This window comes from Rhodnius prolixus, unplaced genomic scaffold, assembly GCF_049639745.1.
Source record: "Rhodnius prolixus isolate KJV_2025 unplaced genomic scaffold, Rpr scaffold_5, whole genome shotgun sequence".
NCBI classification, from domain to species: domain Eukaryota; kingdom Metazoa; phylum Arthropoda; class Insecta; order Hemiptera; family Reduviidae; genus Rhodnius; species Rhodnius prolixus.
This window is the reverse complement of record NW_027411624.1, coordinates 176,522-197,703: the sequence shown is the minus strand read 5'-3', so window position 1 is coordinate 197,703 and position 21,182 is coordinate 176,522. Positions and strand designations below refer to the sequence as shown.

Below are 21,182 nucleotides of genomic sequence, written 5' to 3'. Positions count from 1 at the left end.
GCCATTATAATTTTATAATTTCTTTTATTTTTTGCCACGGCACACTTCTACCGTAGCCGTTGCACAGTTGTATGCCGCGGTGCATAGATTGGGAAGCACTGCTTTAGGGGGACACCAAATAGGTTTCGATGTACAGTAAAAGCTCCTTATTCGCGCTTCCTTCATTCGCGTTTTCACTATTCGCGGATTAAAAAAATGCGACCCAATTCCTATATTCGCAGATATTCGCGGAAGTACACATACATAATAATAAAAGAATTCCAATAGGTATCCAACCCAATATACTTTGTAAATGCCGTCAAACGGACTAAAAAAAAGATGTAGGTCTTATTATAACTTTTCCTAAAGTATGTTGTTAAATGATATCGCCAAGGATTTTGACATAAGCCGCCTTCGCCGCGATCGGTATTTTTGAGAATGTAAACGCCCAGAATGAAAGCAACCTTATTACTCAATGAATAAAGTATATTTTTAAATGTTGCTGTTCCGTTCTATGGTAAAAGCCGCTTGGCGTGTTTTATTGTTTCGTCTTTCAAATTCGTTACAAAAATTGTGATCGAGTAACACGTCTCTACCGCTCTTTTTCTAATTTATAATGTCAACTAAAAAAAATGAGAAACGAGTTTCGACACGAAAAAAATCTGTGTTACCGCTTAAAGTGAAAATAGAAATGCTTGATCGTTTACGCCTTGGAGAGTCATTTGCATCCATTTCACGCTCATTCAATGTCAACGAATCAACTGTACGATCGATAAAAAAATCCGAAGATAAAATAAGATCGTCTGTAGCTTCAACTTCACTGTCAACGAAAATTGTTCGTGATCCAGCAATAGAAAAAATGGAAGTGGCGTTGTCATTATGGATCGAAGTCCGCAACCAAAAAAGGGTGCCCCTGAGTGGTCCAATGGTCCGGGAGAAGGCAAAGTATCTTTACGCTCATTTTAAAGTACCTGATGGTAGTTGTAGTGGCGAATGTACAGATGGAGGATTTCAAGCATCGGAAGGATGGTTCAATAAATTTAAGATGAGACAATCATTGCATAACATTAAAATCGTTGGAGAAGCAGCATCTGCAGGCACTGCTGCAGCAGAAAGATATCCAGAAGAATTTGCAAACCTAGTAGCTGATGGAGGATACAAACCTGAGCAAGTATTTAATGCAGACGAAACTGCACTGTTTTGGAAGAGAATGCCAAACAAAACATTCATTTCTAAAAGCGAAAAGTCTGCTCCTGGATTTAAGGCAGCAAAGGATAGAGTTACACTGCTGCTATGTTCTAATGCATCTGGAGATTGTGTCATTAAGCCACTGATGCTTTACAGATCGTTTAATCCTCGGGCTTTAAAAAATCAAAACAAGGACAACCTGCCAGTGTTTTGGCGTGCTAATAAGAAAGCGTGGGTTACAAGCGCTATTCTTTGTGACTGGTTCCGGAATTGTTTTGTTTCTGAAGTTGAAACTTATTTAAAAAACAGAATTTAGACTTTAAAGCACTTCTAGTTTTGGACAATGCACCAGGTCATCCTCGCGAACTTGAAACTATGCATCCAAATATAAAAGTGACATTTTTACCTCCCAACCCAACGGCTTTGCTTCAACCTATGGACCAAGGAATAATCCAGGCCTTTAAGCTCTATTACATTAGACGAACCTTCAAAATCTTATTGGATAATATGGAATGTAATCCTGATATGAATGTTATGGAATGCTGGAAGAAATTTGACATAGCAAAATGCATCGTGAACATAAAAGAATCATTGGAAGAACTGAAGCCACATACATTGAAGTCATGCTGGAAAAAACTGTGGCCTGCTCTGACTGCGGAAAATGACGAAGAATCTGTGCAAGTTCAAACTTTGACTGCAAACATAGCCGAAATCGCGAATGGAATAGGACGAGATGGGTTCGAACAGATAGAATCAAGTGACATTCAGGAATTGCTTGAATCGCAAGATGAAGATTTGACTGAAACCGACTTGGAGGAAATGTTAAATTCACAGCCCATTGAAGAAGAGGCTTCAACAAGCACTGGAAACGTGACATTTAATTTGAAAAATCTTAGTGAAGGTTTAAGAATGGCAAGTGAGCTTTGCGATTTCTTTATGAACACTGATCCGTCTATGGAACGAAGTCTTATTTTTAAAAGGCAAATTGCTAATGCGACTGCTGCGTATCAGTCTGAATTGAAGGAGCTTTTAAAAACTGCCAAGCAAGAGAAAATTACAAAATTCTTCAAACCATTGCCTAAGCCTTAAGATAATTAATCAAAATGTTCAAAAACTTCAATTAAATTGATTTTTTTACATATTTGTTTTTTTTATTTTGTCACCTAGGAACGTATCCCCTATAATCCCATATAAATTACCATTCCGTATTCACGGTTTCTGTATTCGCGTCATATTTATGGAACATATACCCCGCGAATAAAGAGCTTTTACTGTAGTTGGCATTCTTGCTCAGTCCATAATGGAGCCTGCCTTACCACTTTGTTATGGATTCAATTATCTCTTTAAATAAATTCTAGATGCCGAGAAAATTTGATGAAATAATCATTTTAGCCAAGTTCTAAAATACTTTGCCATGTTCGGGGGGGATAGCAAAACATCTAATTCCCCAGACTTTGACTTATAATTATTCAAACAATAATTTCACTCATTGCGCCACGAAGAAATATTCTTTGGGAGGCACTCACACGAATCCATTTCTGTATTCATACATTTCTAATTCACTGATGGCCTTCCAGATTGAAATTTATTATATTGAGTTGTTCTCGACTGAGCAAAGCAGTGGTCATTGTATCTTAATCCTTACTTAAGCATTTCAATAAACTCAATCATCATTTTGAAATCACATGAAGCAGGCTGCGATTGAACTAAAGGAGCTCTCATTTTTATTGTCCCTATACTCCCAAGTAAGCCTTAGTAATGGATACCAAGATCGTCTGAATGCGAGATGCTATCCACCAAATTAACAACATCCCATTTGCAGAGTGAGAAAAAGACTTCTAACGGAGAACGATTTCATACTCAAGGTGAAGCTGGATAGCTCTGAATAAATTTCTTAAATCTTTCAACACTGTGTACCTTCTATCATTTCGATATTTTATTTAGTACTTACAACTTGCAGTCAACACTCGGTCCAACATACCTGTAACAAAAAGGAGATAGATATATTATCATTCGCCCAAAAATTATGTTATTAATATAACCTATGTAAATAAATACAATAGCTTTGAAAGTAAGGTAATGTTAGCCACGAGATGAGCACATATGGTGGATTGGGCATAAGTGTATTCGTTTAAAAAGAAACAATCAAACGGGTTACTTCAAATGACTTCTCCAATACCATTTCCTTCTTTTAGCTTTCTTAATAATTTGAAGGAAAAATCAAATAAGTTAGTGGCGGCGACGGAGGCGGAAATGAGACATTTCAAACTAATTAATTTTCATTTATCGCTTGTATTGATCTAAATATTTTAGGTCCGGCCAGAGGACCAGTAATGATTGGTCTAATCATTGAGACCTGATCTCAGAGGACTAATTAAGGTTTAAGAAATGATCCGGGGCTCAGCACCCTTAAAAGTTATGAAATAAAATAAAAGAAATACATGAAGATATGTTAATTCCAAGCATACAATTTATTTAACTTTAAAATGTTAGATATTTGATTTGATGTGATACTCCTATTTTGGTGCAGTGAGTACACACAGATCACAACATATATTATAAATATTACTTTTAAAGAGTGATATTATGATCTTACATAAATAATATTTAAAATACAAAAAAAAAAATTGAAATGATTTGCTTACAAGTGATTTGTTTGTATTAAATGCATAGATAAACGTCTCCTTCTCGCAAGATGACTTGCAAAGCTTTAGAAAAATGTTTGAGCCGATAACCCGAAAAGAAAACCAGGATCCTACACTGGAACGATGAAGACGATCGATAAGAATGAATCAAAAATCTAAAAAAGGGAGTGAATAGAAACAAGAAATAAAAAGTGAAAAAACTTTTTGTTCTGCGTTGGGTTATAATGTGAATGGATTTTTAGAAATGAGATGGAAAAAGGAGACATTTTTGTTCTGCGTTGGGTTATAATGTGAATGGATTTTTAGAAATGAGATGGAAAAAGGAGACATTTTTGTTCTGCGTTGGGTTATAATGTGAATGGATTTTTAGAAATGAGATGGAAAAAGGAGACATTTTTGTTCTGCGTTGGGTTATAATGTGAATGGATTTTTAGAAATGAGATGGAAAAAGGAGACATTTTTGTTCTGCGTTGGGTTATAATGTGAATGGATTTTTAGAAATGAGATGGAAAAAGGAGACATTTTTGTTCTGCGTTGGGTTATAATGTGAATGGATTTTTAGAAATGAGATGGAAAAATGAGACATTTTTGTTCTGCGTTGGGTTATAATGTGAATGGATTTTTAGAAATGAGATGGAAAAAGGAGACATTTTTGTTCTGCGTTGGGTTATAATGTGAATGGATTTTTAGAAATGAGATGGAAAAAGGAGACATTTTTGTTCTGCGTTGGGTTATAATGTGAATGGATTTTTAGAAATGAGATGGAAAAAGGAGACATTTTTGTTCTGCGTTGGGTTATAATGTGAATGGATTTTTAGAAATGAGATGGAAAAAGGAGACATTTTTGTTCTGCGTTGGGTTATAATGTGAATGGATTTTTAGAAATGAGATGGAAAAAGGAGACATTTTTGTTCTGCGTTGGGTTATAATGTGAATGGATTTTTAGAAATGAGATGGAAAAAGGAGACATTTTTGTTCTGCGTTGGGTTATAATGTGAATGGATTTTTAGAAATGAGATGGAAAAAGGAGACATTTTTGTTCTGCGTTGGGTTATAATGTGAATGGATTTTTAGAAATGAGATGGAAAAAGGAGACATTTTTGTTCTGCGTTGGGTTATAATGTGAATGGATTTTTAGAAATGAGATGGAAAAAGGAGACATTTTTGTTCTGCGTTGGGTTATAATGTGAATGGATTTTTAGAAATGAGATGGAAAAAGGAGACATTTTTGTTCTGCGTTGGGTTATAATGTGAATGGATTTTTAGAAATGAGATGGAAAAAGGAGACATTTTTGTTCTGCGTTGGGTTATAATGTGAATGGATTTTTAGAAATGAGATGGAAAAAGGAGACATTTTTGTTCTGCGTTGGGTTATAATGTGAATGGATTTTTAGAAATGAGATGGAAAAAGGAGACATTTTTGTTCTGCGTTGGGTTATAATGTGAATGGATTTTTAGAAATGAGATGGAAAAAGGAGACATTTTTGTTCTGCGTTGGGTTATAATGTGAATGGATTTTTAGAAATGAGATGGAAAAAGGAGACATTTTTGTTCTGCGTTGGGTTATAATGTGAATGGATTTTTAGAAATGAGATGGAAAAAGGAGACATTTTTGTTCTGCGTTGGGTTATAATGTGAATGGATTTTTAGAAATGAGATGGAAAAAGGAGACATTTTTGTTCTGCGTTGGGTTATAATGTGAATGGATTTTTAGAAATGAGATGGAAAAAGGAGACATTTTTGTTCTGCGTTGGGTTATAATGTGAATGGATTTTTAGAAATGAGATGGAAAAAGGAGACATTTTTGTTCTGCGTTGGGTTATAATGTGAATGGATTTTTAGAAATGAGATGGAAAAAGGAGACATTTTTGTTCTGCGTTGGGTTATAATGTGAATGGATTTTTAGAAATGAGATGGAAAAAGGAGACATTTTTGTTCTGCGTTGGGTTATAATGTGAATGGATTTTTAGAAATGAGATGGAAAAAGGAGACATTTTTGTTCTGCGTTGGGTTATAATGTGAATGGATTTTTAGAAATGAGATGGAAAAAGGAGACATTTTTGTTCTGCGTTGGGTTATAATGTGAATGGATTTTTAGAAATGAGATGGAAAAAGGAGACATTTTTGTTCTGCGTTGGGTTATAATGTGAATGGATTTTTAGAAATGAGATGGAAAAAGGAGACATTTTTGTTCTGCGTTGGGTTATAATGTGAATGGATTTTTAGAAATGAGATGGAAAAAGGAGACATTTTTGTTCTGCGTTGGGTTATAATGTGAATGGATTTTTAGAAATGAGATGGAAAAAGGAGACATTTTTGTTCTGCGTTGGGTTATAATGTGAATGGATTTTTAGAAATGAGATGGAAAAAGGAGACATTTTTGTTCTGCGTTGGGTTATAATGTGAATGGATTTTTAGAAATGAGATGGAAAAAGGAGACATTTTTGTTCTGCGTTGGGTTATAATGTGAATGGATTTTTAGAAATGAGATGGAAAAAGGAGACATTTTTGTTCTGCGTTGGGTTATAATGTGAATGGATTTTTAGAAATGAGATGGAAAAAGGAGACATTTTTGTTCTGCGTTGGGTTATAATGTGAATGGATTTTTAGAAATGAGATGGAAAAAGGAGACATTTTTGTTCTGCGTTGGGTTATAATGTGAATGGATTTTTAGAAATGAGATGGAAAAAGGAGACATTTTTGTTCTGCGTTGGGTTATAATGTGAATGGATTTTTAGAAATGAGATGGAAAAAGGAGACATTTTTGTTCTGCGTTGGGTTATAATGTGAATGGATTTTTAGAAATGAGATGGAAAAAGGAGACATTTTTGTTCTGCGTTGGGTTATAATGTGAATGGATTTTTAGAAATGAGATGGAAAAAGGAGACATTTTTGTTCTGCGTTGGGTTATAATGTGAATGGATTTTTAGAAATGAGATGGAAAAAGGAGACATTTTTGTTCTGCGTTGGGTTATAATGTGAATGGATTTTTAGAAATGAGATGGAAAAAGGAGACATTTTTGTTCTGCGTTGGGTTATAATGTGAATGGATTTTTAGAAATGAGATGGAAAAAGGAGACATTTTTGTTCTGCGTTGGGTTATAATGTGAATGGATTTTTAGAAATGAGATGGAAAAAGGAGACATTTTTGTTCTGCGTTGGGTTATAATGTGAATGGATTTTTAGAAATGAGATGGAAAAAGGAGACATTTTTGTTCTGCGTTGGGTTATAATGTGAATGGATTTTTAGAAATGAGATGGAAAAAGGAGACATTTTTGTTCTGCGTTGGGTTATAATGTGAATGGATTTTTAGAAATGAGATGGAAAAAGGAGACATTTTTGTTCTGCGTTGGGTTATAATGTGAATGGATTTTTAGAAATGAGATGGAAAAAGGAGACATTTTTGTTCTGCGTTGGGTTATAATGTGAATGGATTTTTAGAAATGAGATGGAAAAAGGAGACATTTTTGTTCTGCGTTGGGTTATAATGTGAATGGATTTTTAGAAATGAGATGGAAAAAGGAGACATTTTTGTTCTGCGTTGGGTTATAATGTGAATGGATTTTTAGAAATGAGATGGAAAAAGGAGACATTTTTGTTCTGCGTTGGGTTATAATGTGAATGGATTTTTAGAAATGAGATGGAAAAAGGAGACATTTTTGTTCTGCGTTGGGTTATAATGTGAATGGATTTTTAGAAATGAGATGGAAAAAGGAGACATTTTTGTTCTGCGTTGGGTTATAATGTGAATGGATTTTTAGAAATGAGATGGAAAAAGGAGACATTTTTGTTCTGCGTTGGGTTATAATGTGAATGGATTTTTAGAAATGAGATGGAAAAAGGAGACATTTTTGTTCTGCGTTGGGTTATAATGTGAATGGATTTTTAGAAATGAGATGGAAAAAGGAGACATTTTTGTTCTGCGTTGGGTTATAATGTGAATGGATTTTTAGAAATGAGATGGAAAAAGGAGACATTTTTGTTCTGCGTTGGGTTATAATGTGAATGGATTTTTAGAAATGAGATGGAAAAAGGAGACATTTTTGTTCTGCGTTGGGTTATAATGTGAATGGATTTTTAGAAATGAGATGGAAAAAGGAGACATTTTTGTTCTGCGTTGGGTTATAATGTGAATGGATTTTTAGAAATGAGATGGAAAAAGGAGACATTTTTGTTCTGCGTTGGGTTATAATGTGAATGGATTTTTAGAAATGAGATGGAAAAAGGAGACATTTTTGTTCTGCGTTGGGTTATAATGTGAATGGATTTTTAGAAATGAGATGGAAAAAGGAGACATTTTTGTTCTGCGTTGGGTTATAATGTGAATGGATTTTTAGAAATGAGATGGAAAAAGGAGACATTTTTGTTCTGCGTTGGGTTATAATGTGAATGGATTTTTAGAAATGAGATGGAAAAAGGAGACATTTTTGTTCTGCGTTGGGTTATAATGTGAATGGATTTTTAGAAATGAGATGGAAAAAGGAGACATTTTTGTTCTGCGTTGGGTTATAATGTGAATGGATTTTTAGAAATGAGATGGAAAAAGGAGACATTTTTGTTCTGCGTTGGGTTATAATGTGAATGGATTTTTAGAAATGAGATGGAAAAAGGAGACATTTTTGTTCTGCGTTGGGTTATAATGTGAATGGATTTTTAGAAATGAGATGGAAAAAGGAGACATTTTTGTTCTGCGTTGGGTTATAATGTGAATGGATTTTTAGAAATGAGATGGAAAAAGGAGACATTTTTGTTCTGCGTTGGGTTATAATGTGAATGGATTTTTAGAAATGAGATGGAAAAAGGAGACATTTTTGTTCTGCGTTGGGTTATAATGTGAATGGATTTTTAGAAATGAGATGGAAAAAGGAGACATTTTTGTTCTGCGTTGGGTTATAATGTGAATGGATTTTTAGAAATGAGATGGAAAAAGGAGACATTTTTGTTCTGCGTTGGGTTATAATGTGAATGGATTTTTAGAAATGAGATGGAAAAAGGAGACATTTTTGTTCTGCGTTGGGTTATAATGTGAATGGATTTTTAGAAATGAGATGGAAAAAGGAGACATTTTTGTTCTGCGTTGGGTTATAATGTGAATGGATTTTTAAAAATGAGATGGAAAAAGGAGACATTTTTGTTCTGCGTTGGGTTATAATGTGAATGGATTTTTAAAAATGAGATGGAAAAAGGAGACATTTTTGTTCTGCGTTGGGTTATAATGTGAATGGATTTTTAGAAATGAGATGGAAAAAGGAGACATTTTTGTTCTGCGTTGGGTTATAATGTGAATGGATTTTTAGAAATGAGATGGAAAAAGGAGACATTTTTGTTCTGCGTTGGGTTATAATGTGAATGGATTTTTAGAAATGAGATGGAAAAAGGAGACATTTTTGTTCTGCGTTGGGTTATAATGTGAATGGATTTTTAGAAATGAGATGGAAAAAGGAGACATTTTTGTTCTGCGTTGGGTTATAATGTGAATGGATTTTTAGAAATGAGATGGAAAAAGGAGACATTTTTGTTCTGCGTTGGGTTATAATGTGAATGGATTTTTAAAAATGAGATGGAAAAAGGAGACATTTTTGTTCTGCGTTGGGTTATAATGTGAATGGATTTTTAGAAATGAGATGGAAAAAGGAGACATTTTTGTTCTGCGTTGGGTTATAATGTGAATGGATTTTTAGAAATGAGATGGAAAAAGGAGACATTTTTGTTCTGCGTTGGGTTATAATGTGAATGGATTTTTAGAAATGAGATGGAAAAAGGAGACATTTTTGAACTATGTTAAAAGTTGTTTTTTCACTGAATGAAACTTTTTTAATGGAGGGTGAGTTTGATTATCTTTGGGAAATTTTTAATGAGTTTCTTTTATGTTGGGAAAAGGGTGCAAGGGAAGATGTCGCACTAACATTTGAAGGAGTAAATGGTTTGAACGGGTGGAGGAAGAATCAAGGTGCTCAAAGAGACTTTCTTGGAATCAGGAGACAGAGTGAATGAGAGGGAAAGAAGAGGCGAAGAGGAAAGCTTTAACAGAAGCAGCACCATGATTCATTACCACGACGAAGTCGGAAGAGTATTCCTAGTGATTTGCAGGAAATCAGTAAAGAGAAATCTGCCTTCAGTAATCAGAGATAACTATAATCTTCAAACCTTCAAACATCCAAATGGATAATTGCCATTGTAAATAAATATTATATAGTCTCAGAACTGAACTAGCCTTAAGGCGAAAATGCTAGACGCTAGATAAGGGGCTGGGTATATCGTAATTTTCTAGGTGGACGCGATTCAAAATTAGAATCAAGTACACAAAACAAGAAGGCTCCCAAGAAGCAAAGACGACTTAGGAGGTCACCTGTCGAGAAAGGCTTGCGGGGTGCCTAAAAGTGGCAGGACGCGTTTCCAACAACCCGTCCAAAATATCCGAGGAGGTAAATTTACCTAAGAAAAGTAAACAGACTTTGAGGTGGGTCCTCTTAACAGGTCTAACGCAATACAACAGGGAAATATGTTACACCTAGTTCGAAGGTAGCTCTACGAGCGATTCACTAAGATGCGCACCAATCCGGGGTAAAATCAAATCACTACTTTTTTCGCTGGATGATGTGGGCGCTGCCCCCAGCCAAGTTGTGATGATGCCGTTGCAGCTTTGAAACCAGATTTTGTCGATGATTATCTTAAGCATTGCACAGGGGCCGACTTCATCATATCAGATAAGTTTTAAAAGTTTCTAATTCTTTTGTGTTTTTGGAAGTTTATTCTCTTTTCATTTTCTTTTTGAAAATATTTATTAGAAAAGTCAACTTCGCAGACGGACTTAAGTCCACTTCTTAGTGTATTTATTTATTTCCATACATCTGTATGTATTAACAAAAATGTGAAATAAAGCACTAATATTATAATTAAGGCGTGCCAACATCTGAGGCCATTGGCACCCGGAGTTTTTTTCAGTGTATTACCGGAAAGTGATCTCTTGTTACTAATACTAGAATTTTCAAGAACAAAGAAGGTAGCATAACCTTCCACAAAATGAATTCTAGTTCACTTTTCTACATTTGTTTCATGAGATCATTATGAAGGTATGCTACTTTTATTGTGTACAGTTCTCTAGGAGCACTACTGTGAGTGAGGGGGGGCTTCCTTTTAAGGACCTTTATGTACCTCTAATGTACGGTCCTCCCACTCATTTATGTGGCCAATTTTTGGAAATAAAAATTTATTTCAAGGCAGTCCAGAGAATGGACGGACAAGGTTATAGGGCGGTGAACTTGGTATCTTTTTCTAGCTGAATAGAAACTACATCTAACAAATAATTAGTAACAGGTTCAAAACTGAAGAATGTGTCTCTAAAGACCCCGAGACCGTAGGGAGAGTGTGTAAACCACACAGGACTTCAGTGGTGAAAAAAGTCACATCGGCCAAGCAACTATCGCAATGAAGATTGGGTACACTTATTACTCGTTGAAAAAAACCATAGGCAAAATTTCTCAGAAAATATATGGTTTTGGAAGCAATATGCAAATATCATGTCTAAATGCTTCAATTGAACAAACCAAAAGAGAAATAAGGCAGAGGAATATTGGGGCGTCGCCCCTCGCAAAAAGAGTGCGCAGATGCCTACTAGTTTAACGATCCGAAAGCAAACGTTGAAAGGTGATTAAATTAGTTAGACTGAGAGAATGGCATTTATTTGTCAAGGTTGATGAAACATCTTTTGAGAGTCTCACAAGAGAAATATACCTTGTCTCCATGGCGAGTTGGCGCTGCAGTCTGGCCGGGGGCAGCAAGGTCCAGCAGTATACATGCGACACCAGCGGTAGACGGTGCGCTGAGGCGGCGAGAGCGGCCACCTGCTGCAAGTGGCTGTTGTGCTGTTGGAGTTGATGTTGAGCGAACCAGTGCGGAAGGTACTGAGTCGCAGGTACTGGCATGACTGTCGTACCCGCCCTGGCCGACGACCCCCATTTGGGCCCGCGCAGGCGCGCCACTGGCTCCCTACCACACGTCGTACGCACTACAGACTACTAATCTTCCAACTATCCCACTATACCTCCCCTGCCAAACAATCTCTGACACAACCTTGTACGTTAATGATGGGCAAAACCGTCCACCGAAGTCTTTCAATTCATCTGAATCAACTAACAAGAATGAACAACTCTCAACGATTCCTTCAATTCTTAAGTAATTTAACTAATATCTCAAATAAATTAGAGGATTCATAAACATTAATTGCTTCAAACAATTTACTTTGCGCTTTAAAATAAATATTTCCACTCTAAAGCTACGTATGTTTGTGTTTGCAAACTTCCGGGCGGCAATAAGCAGTTTGGAAGAATTTTTATTTTCATTTAAATGGGAAACTTGATTTCACAAATTGTTTACATCTAGAGGAGCCTTCCTCTTCCAAGTTCCGTAAAAGAGTTGATATCTGCATTAAAATATGAGCCCGTAATTTTGGCCAGATATCGCCTTCAATAGAAGTTAAAATAGTTTTATTGAATTTCATAATTAATTTCGTTAATGATATTATTATTATCTTTTTTAAAAAACCTAGCAAACTATATAATATATGTATAAATAATATTCACTAGAGCATCAGAAAGTACCTTAAGTCTGGATTAGATGGAGGATTGCACCAACACAGTTGTGCATTTTCAATTTGTCCTTAGTTTTTTCATGGCATCATTTCTGTTTAAATAGGAAATTGATTCAACTCGTCCAAAATCAGAATCCGCTCGAATTAGAAATAAGAATATTAGTTCGAGTGTGAAGTGAAAATATTTTCGAATTATTCTGCTTGCTAATCTGGGAATTCCTTTTGAAATCCGGCCAATATTTTTGTATTCTCCAAGCGCTAGGCATCATCTTTTTCATTAAAATTAAATTTACATCTCCAGCAGTGTAGATTGAAGAGTAGTCCCGAGGTGAGGCTAGTTGGCTTTATCCAGAAAAGCAACAACATTCCCTTCTAAACTTCTTCAATAAAATTTTAACTACTAAAAATGTTCCTTGGTCAAGACCAAGTCATTCAGTTATTTTAACACTCTTATAATAAAAATAAGGCTATAATATAGATTCACAATAACTTAGAGGAATTGTCCAGAGGTTAATACTATTGCAACTGTGCACTTCTAGAATAAATAATAGGTTGCTGGAGTGGTGCCCCTTGAATAAATATCTTACCTGAAGAAAAATGTAGATTTAGATCTGTTAAATCCTGACTGAATAATCCATTAGTATTGTATAGTTCATTTATTCCGATAAAACAAAACCTCTATGCTTTATTCTGAGTAGATTTTAGTAAAGTGTAAGATGCTGACAGATTAATCAGGGAGAAAAAACATGCTTCGGCTACAAGCATCTGTCTTAAAATTAACGGTGTTTTATTTTTGCTTAATTATGTAGCACAATAAGTAAGTAAATTTCGTTTCTTTCCCCATGGCTAGAAGCCATTAAAATATGCATAATTTTGTGCGCATTTACATACAAAGTTATTGTTGATTACATTTAATGTTTCAATATTAACTACTCACTACCAAAATTCCTCATTTTTATCCCGTTAAATTCTCTATACGAACACATAATCTCCATTTCAATTACCACTTAAGTAAATTATTATTTTAAAAAATATTCTATTAATTAGTATATAACAAATATTTTAAAGAAATACGCTTTTCTTTTTTATATATCTATTTCAATGAAAACTGTTAAAATATAAGATAATGTCACTATCTCGGCCACGAAGAAGACAATAAATTTGGTGTATAATTACAAATGAATCTTAGAAAATACCGAATTCTCGTGAATATAAATCCATAATATTCAATATTTAACGATCACAAAGGATAAATACTGTGATAAGTAATCCGCACGATTAATCAGAATCAAATCGATCTTATAATCATAATAATTGTAATAGGTCTGCTGCAACTATTTTAAAAAAGCTCCACCATGGGTACGCTTATTCCCCTTCATTTTTACACACTTTCTGTTAAATTATATATATATATAATTTGGTGGGAGAAGGCCCCGAGGTAAAGCAAAGCTGAGATGCCTGAGAATTGTAGAGGAAGACTTGGAAACCATTGGCCTCCGTGGTTTGCAGAACGGCCGTGAGGAATGGAAAACTGTAGTGGCTCAGGCTTTTTACGGGCTGCGATGGTCAGACAGTAAGAAAGCAAGCGCTGCTAACCAGGGCTGTTTCCATCCTCTTGTCATATTTTGTAAATAATTTTTCCAGAAGATATTGTTAGATTTTCAGACTTGGTTCAAAAGTTCAAAAGAAAGAGTTAAAATGTGAAAAATATCTCATATTCTTAATATACATTATGTACATGTGGAAATTAAAAAGCTTATCGCTGCCACTATCCCACAAGCTGTCCTACAGGACTCTCATTGTGAATCTCTCAAAACCTGGTAGTTCCGTTATAGTTGTTTAAAATGAGATAATTCATAACTTATCTCAAGTCACAGGAACAGCTTCTGTGTGAGGTGATGTGTTATTTTGTTGTAGGAATTTACCGATCATTCTGCGTATTTATAACTATGTTTTTGTAATTATTAATTAAATAGTTTTTACTTCGCATTTACTTTGGTGATAATTTTACACTCAGCCTCTCATTGTGCGTGATTTAGCAAATAATTAGTAATTGTAAGTCTCACCACCTGTATCACTCATTCAATCATTGTTGGAGTGAAACTGAAGTAGATAGTTTTGCTTTAATGATTTAAATTGCGCTGTACATTTAAGGTAACCCAACATTAAAGAAGGGACAAAAATTGCAAAAGCATTAAGAATTGAGAATTTTTTTTTTTTTTTCAGAATAATGAGAAATATGTCTTTTTTTTCTTTTAATTAAATTCTTAGCGCTAGTTTTAAAAGTGAACAAAATTAGCAAAAGAAATATCATAGTTATAAATTGCAAATTTAAAAAATAATCTTATCCTACCTTAATGATTTTCTGCGATGTTAGAGAATGCATTGCAGCCGGAAGTCCCACTGCACTTACACACCACTGCACAAAACCCACTGTCCCAACTGATGCACATCTATTAGAAAAAAAGTATTCTTATAAAGCGACACAACAGACAGGCAATACACTTATTTGATATAAACAAATAAATCATAAATAAATAACGAAATAAATACAATTAAAGAGATAAAAATATGGGAGTAAAGTATTTATTTCGGTTTTATATGAAATGGATGAAAACACTGAGTGAGAATCTGATGAAGTTCTTGGCTTTTTTTAAATTAATGGGATTAGGTTGGAGACGGTCTTGAACAAATTGGCAAGAAGGCCTCTCACTCTACTAATTGATTGACTCTGGAAGTCGACGAATACATGTCTTCACTCTCGAATCCTCCTTTGACTTCCAGAATCCTTACGTTTTACTTACATATTACACCTCTACAGTCTAATAATGATTGGTTGTTGCATGTTGCAAACACAACCGAGATTATAATTAAAAACTAAATCCAAAACAAAAACAATCCACTCATTAGAAAATACCAGTTCATTTCCAAACCTTTTTTATAGAATAGGTGGGGGTTATATTTTCCAAATGGACCGGAAACATATATTGAGATCTCCTCTGAAGAATCAAGAAATGCATCAGTCTGTTTGTATGAATGAATGAATGAATTCGTAGGAAATATCTCAAATAAGAAAGATCGCCGACTGTTCTAACATTCACTGATACCATTTCGCTATAACCACTTCTTACAACTTGACAACCAGAATAGGGACTCAACAGAAAGGATTTTCTATAGTATCTGCTAAACTTTCTTCATGTTGTTTGCTTATTAGTAAAAGTTGATTCCACCAACTAGTTGGAGGGAATTAGAGCAAGAAATTTTGTGATGGCCCCCAAAAAAAGTGCAGCTAAGTGAAGATGGTGGCGAAATGCGTGGAGAGAGATGTAAGATTAGAGGTGTAAACTTGCAGCCAGAAGATGGCTGTGAGTGATGGAGTAGGCGTCTTCCCTCAACAAGAGATCAATACTGGTTGCACTGTCTACTCTGCGCAGGCGTGTCTCCATTAACCTCTAGTGTGATGCACGCGTCTATGCACCCCACATTTACCATTTATATTTTTGTCGTCTCGGAGACTGAATCCTTACCACTTATATTTTTGTCGTCTTGGAGACTGAATCCCTTCTCTTATATCTTAAATGGTTAAATCATTTCTTCATTCTGCTGGTCAGCACCATATGAAACTGAATTTCAATAAAATTCCAGCAGTCTCAGGGCCGTCATTGTTTTTGGCAATTACAAAAAATTTAATATTTCTGGTACAAGAAAACCTTATTTGTTGACAATTTCACCACACTTGTTAGTTTGTGTGTGTTTCATTATGCTCTGGTAACTAGAACATAGGTCAAGATTTAAAGAAATACAAATGGAAATTTTAATTTTAAAAAGTTAGGACCTAGGATTAGAAGGGCATTCCTTATTGAATACTCGATTAGAATGTCCGAGACCATTAGTATGTACAATTTCCATAAAAACAAACCATCTAAGGGAAACTTTGAGAGAAGCTAATAGAAATGTTAACAAAATATCAATTGCCCCACCCAATCCGGTGATGGGGCAGTGTTGTCTGTAACGAGAGAACACTGTCCGGAGGCCGGCAGTGCATTGAAAAAAGCTCCGGGCGCCAATAACCTGAGATGTTGATGCCACTTCCGAAGCAGAAAACAGCTTTTCAACATTAAATAGAAGGAAAACTTTTTAGATTATTTAGCGTACAGGAAAGACTCTCCGCCTTTCTTACATCATCATTCAAATACCTGATTTAAAAGCGCCATCCAACGAACTTTTTTTTTTTAAAGTAAAAGCTGAACAATAATGGCTTTGGAGCGATTTTAAAAACACCTAAAGAAGTAAGATCTAATACATGAACCGCGATTTCTCGCGTTCACCATGATCCGTGATAGACACCGGAAGATGTGGTTAAACATTATACGAATGGTTCTGACTACAGGGAAACGAGTACATACGGTGGCTGGGGCCAATTAAATAATTTACTTTTCTAGCTGAAACTGGCATTAAACCGAATCAAGTAACGACGTTAAAGATCTGGCGGTCCTCCCACTGGATGGGAGTACTCACAGCGGCCGAGATAACATGGTTGAATTCAAAACAGTGTAAAGACTCGAAAGTAAGAGCCGTCAACCTTTCCTAACAACTGTCAGACTGAACAATATTTGAAGTGAATATCCAAACGATCTACTCTTACTGTAATTGTCGACATTCTTGCAACCTACGAATTTTGAAGTACACTCATTTTTTACTGACAATAAGCAGTTCGTAAAAGCGTACACATAGAGAGAAAAGCACCTTAAAGGAAGCAAACCCGCCATTATCCCTCAGTAAAATTCTAAAAATAATTTTCATCGAGAAATGGTTTTAATAAAAGTTGAAGATTTTTTTGATGGTAATCTCAGTAAAGAAACTAAGTTTATAGAAAATCGTCGAGAGAGAAAGGAAGAGATTCAAATGTTAAAAGAAGGCCTTGGAACTGATATTTTATATAAGAACTCAAATTAACAATTGTATGGTCACAATACCTTCCTTAACTAATAAGAAAGCAAAAACCACTTCTTGGGCTCCCAGGTCTACCAACAGATAGCTTCGGCGAGAACTCCAAATTAGTAATTTAAAATCGCAATATTTTTCTCACCTAAGAGAAAATAAAAATCATCTCTCAAACTATTTGCGTAGAGCTCATTTCCAGGAATTTAAGATAAACTATGTGAAGTGCTTTTCACTTCCACAGATTTTGTGTCAGCTCCATTGCCCTCCACTCGTTTTCTAGCATCAAGGAAATTAAAGTTATCACTATACTCGTATAGTCTGTTCTGGTTATTGAAGATCAGAAGCAAAGCAATAGAAAAAAATTCTGGAGCAATGTTTCATTATTAATTTGCAAGTACCTAGAGGGGAGCCTAAAATAAATTTCCCAGGGAAAATATTTCTAATAACAATGACACAATGCAGTTTTAAAAATAGGTGGAATCATTTTCCAGGCAATCGCAAAAAGATGGAGAACAGAGGTTTTGCTGAAATCACTGGTTTGAAAGTACAGGTTAGCGATTAGTACTGCAGTAATTAGATGTAGATATATTTTTTTATACTCAAACATAGACCATTACAATGTGCTGTCTTGACAGGATTGAGTATTTTCCGTTGAAACTCAATGTTAAAAAGTATTAAGAAATTATCTAACAAATCTGTTAGTGAATCGTCATAGTTTGAATTATGAAGCGACTCAATTAGAACGGTTTTATTTCCCCAATAGTACTGAAGTCCAGATGAGGGCACAAATGGCAACTTAAGAGTCAAATATACCATCCGCGAAAAAAAGATTCTGGCCACATTGCAAAAAAAAATTTCCACATCAAATATAAAATTTTGTGACTGTAAAAGGTTTTTTACATTCACAAAATTCAATTACAAATAAGTATGAGATTAATTTAAATATGTAACAAACAGACAACAATGTTAGACATATCTGTTGAAAATGCAACTGGCGCACTATCTAGTGGTTCCTAAGTGTACTAACTCAATAAGAAGAGAATGTTACGCTATCTCTTGACTGCCAGGGCAACTGCTACAATTAGTTCATATGTTCATCTTTACATAGTTTAATGTTTTTATTATTGTAAAATTTTTAAAATAAATGTTAAAAAGGGAAAACATTAGAGGAAATAAAATAACTGATGAGAAAACCCACATCTTTTTCTTATTATATAATTATCAAAGTTCTTGTCGTACATCCTCCTAAATCTCGTCTGATTTTTTAATAAAAATAAGTACGTATTTTTTAATAAGTACGTAAATTTTAATTAGGTTAACTAAACAAGCTGTTGCAGAACACGCCTCAATATCTTCTTTCATAAAAGCAACGGATTTTTTATTGCTATGCAGGTACGTAAACAAAGAAATCGTTCAAGAGACATTTCATCTCGGAAGCGGTTTTCTTCTAAAAATTATAAGGAGAAGAATTTTATTCAGTTTTCAAGGAAGGTAAGGCTACAAGAAAAGAGAAATTTAAACTCAATTAACAAATAAACATCTGAAATTACTAAAATTGAGGACAAAAGAACGTAATAATTTCGCCAGCCAATTGTTTAGATTCTTACATTAACTATATTAAGGAAAACATGAGTTCGAGCAGGAGCCTGAAGCGTAAGTGAGACTGTAGGAAGTAATAAATAGGGAAAGGGTATTTTTCTTTCTTCGGCGGATGAGATCGGTGGTTTCACAATGTGAGGCTACTTGTAGAATTGTCACATTGGTGAGGCTCAATGTGAGCCTTCATAATGGCCGCCTTTCCAAAGTTTGGAGTTACAGCTTGATTGCAACCCTCAGAAGCTAAGATGGCCTACTCAACTGTAAGATAGGAGGGGAAAATATCAGACACATGTGCCCTGCAAACTCAACTGCAGCTGTCAGTTGCAAATAACTTCGAACAAACCTAGTTGCACAATTCTTCATCCTTTTAGACAGTGTTAATCGTTTTCAATAGCAGATCATTACTTTTGGAGACGTGGGCCGAAGTTCGCTAAGGCTGTGCCCAAGAGCACTAATTTTCACAATAAATTCTGAAGATAATGTTCTATATTCGAGAAGTTAATTTGAAACATCAACAAAAAGTCGCAAACAGGCGTGTGAAAATGATGTGTGAAGTATAAAATAAAAAGTGAGGAGATACATTACTATTTTTTTTTTTTTTTTTTTTTGGCGCATCAACAGCTGAGGTCATTAGCGCCCGGAGCTTTTTCCAGTGCACTGCCGGCCTCCGGACAGTGTTCTCTCGTTACAGACAACACTGTCCATCACCGGACAGTGAGCTGTAAGAAGCTCCTAGGAAGAGAAAATCTAAGGGTCAGCTGCTGGATTCGAACCCGGGACCTCCGCGTGGGAGTCCAGTATGCTAACCTCATAGCTAATCCCTTCCCTCATTACTATTATTATTTTTTTTATTTAAGGCGCGTCAACATCTAAGGTTATTGGCGCCCGGAGCTTTTTTCAGTGAACTGTCGGCCTCCGGACAGTGTTCTCACGTTATAGACGACACTGTCTATCACCGGACAGTGAGCTGTAAGAAGCTCCTAGGAAGATAAAATCTAAGGGTCAGCAGCTAGATTCGAACCCGGGACCTTCGCGTGGGAATCCAATACGCTAACCGCATAGCTAATCCCTTTCCTGAGATACATTATTATTATAATTTTACGAAATTACTAATCTAGCTGCTGTCAAATGTTATGATATATTCAACACTTTGATCCAATCACTAGCAGTCAGTATCAGCTTAAAATTTTGATGATTTTACAAAAAACACGTTATTAAAATCAGAAATAAATCAATTTCAGAAGGACATTTTAGAACATTAATTGTTGGAGAAAATCCTTGATTAGCAATCTATATTCCGAGAGGAATATGGGCAAATAGAATTCTCTAAGTTTCTCTTAATTTTGCAAAGTCTTCTTTAGAATAGGTTGGGAGGGTACTGGTTTAATGGAGTGTTGGTTATAACAAGCTCCGCGCATAACTTCCTACAAAATATAGATGAATGATTTCATCTGGGAATGCTACAGGATTTGGGTGACAAACGGGAAGCACACGGAATCATTTAGTCGCTCAGCTGTAAAACTCCTTAATATAAACAAATATGGAACTAATTCATAATCTGAAAGCTGCTTTCAACGATGAGGATGAGGATGAGTAAGGGAGAGGGAGATAAGCGGGAGCAGGCGGGTCCAGTGGGCCTAGAAGAGGTAGTTCCGGAGAAGAGCACTCTGCGGCAGCGCGACATAGAGCGCATGAAGAGGAGGGGACAAGGCCGTGCAAGTGGGTCACAGAAAGTTGTTGGCCCGCCGCTCAGTGAGTCGCCAGCATCGTGTCAGCTGTACGCACATTGCTTGGCATGTCTATTTCTGCACACAACTGTTAGATATTCATGATAATTCATCAATTGGTTGCACTAATTTACAAATTGGCGCATTCTTATTCTCAATTTTTATTCTAGTTAGAGAAGACTAAGAGCTTGTAGACTGTTAGTTACAACAGCTAAAGTAAGCGCATTACGCCATACCAGTACTTTACCGCAGATAGAGTTATCCATTTTTTCTAAAATTAGAATATTCACTCGACAGGTAGCTTAAATATATTATTTAGCAACTATCGGAATTATTTTATTAAAGAATGTTTGACGAAATAGTTTATAATTTTGATGATATTGCGAAAGAGGTTTTAAAAATCAGAAATGAATGTCAGAAGCAAGCCCCATACTAGGTAGGAAGTCAGCGAACTTTCAAACCAAGGTTCTAGGACAAAATAAGTAACCTTCAACTTCCAATGAAACTCC

General features: G+C 35.3%; 1 protein-coding gene across 3 annotated transcripts in view; it reads right to left on the bottom strand.

Moving 5' to 3' along the window:
* Positions 1–21,182, bottom strand: part of gus (splA/ryanodine receptor domain and SOCS box containing gustavus) — an 84,069-nt gene that overhangs the window by 54,022 nt on the left and 8,865 nt on the right. For 2 of the 3 annotated variants that reach the window (XR_012460729.1, XM_074135588.1), the window contains exon 1: positions 11,548–11,826. Coding sequence is in view for 1 of the 3 variants with exons in the window: in XM_074135588.1 (XP_073991689.1) it covers positions 11,548–11,738 (191 nt within the window). In the remaining 2 variants the exon portion in view is untranslated. Of the gene's footprint in view, positions 1–11,547; positions 11,827–14,756; positions 14,857–21,182 lie in introns of those variants that run through there. The other variant, XM_074135591.1, reaches the window with a different exon arrangement.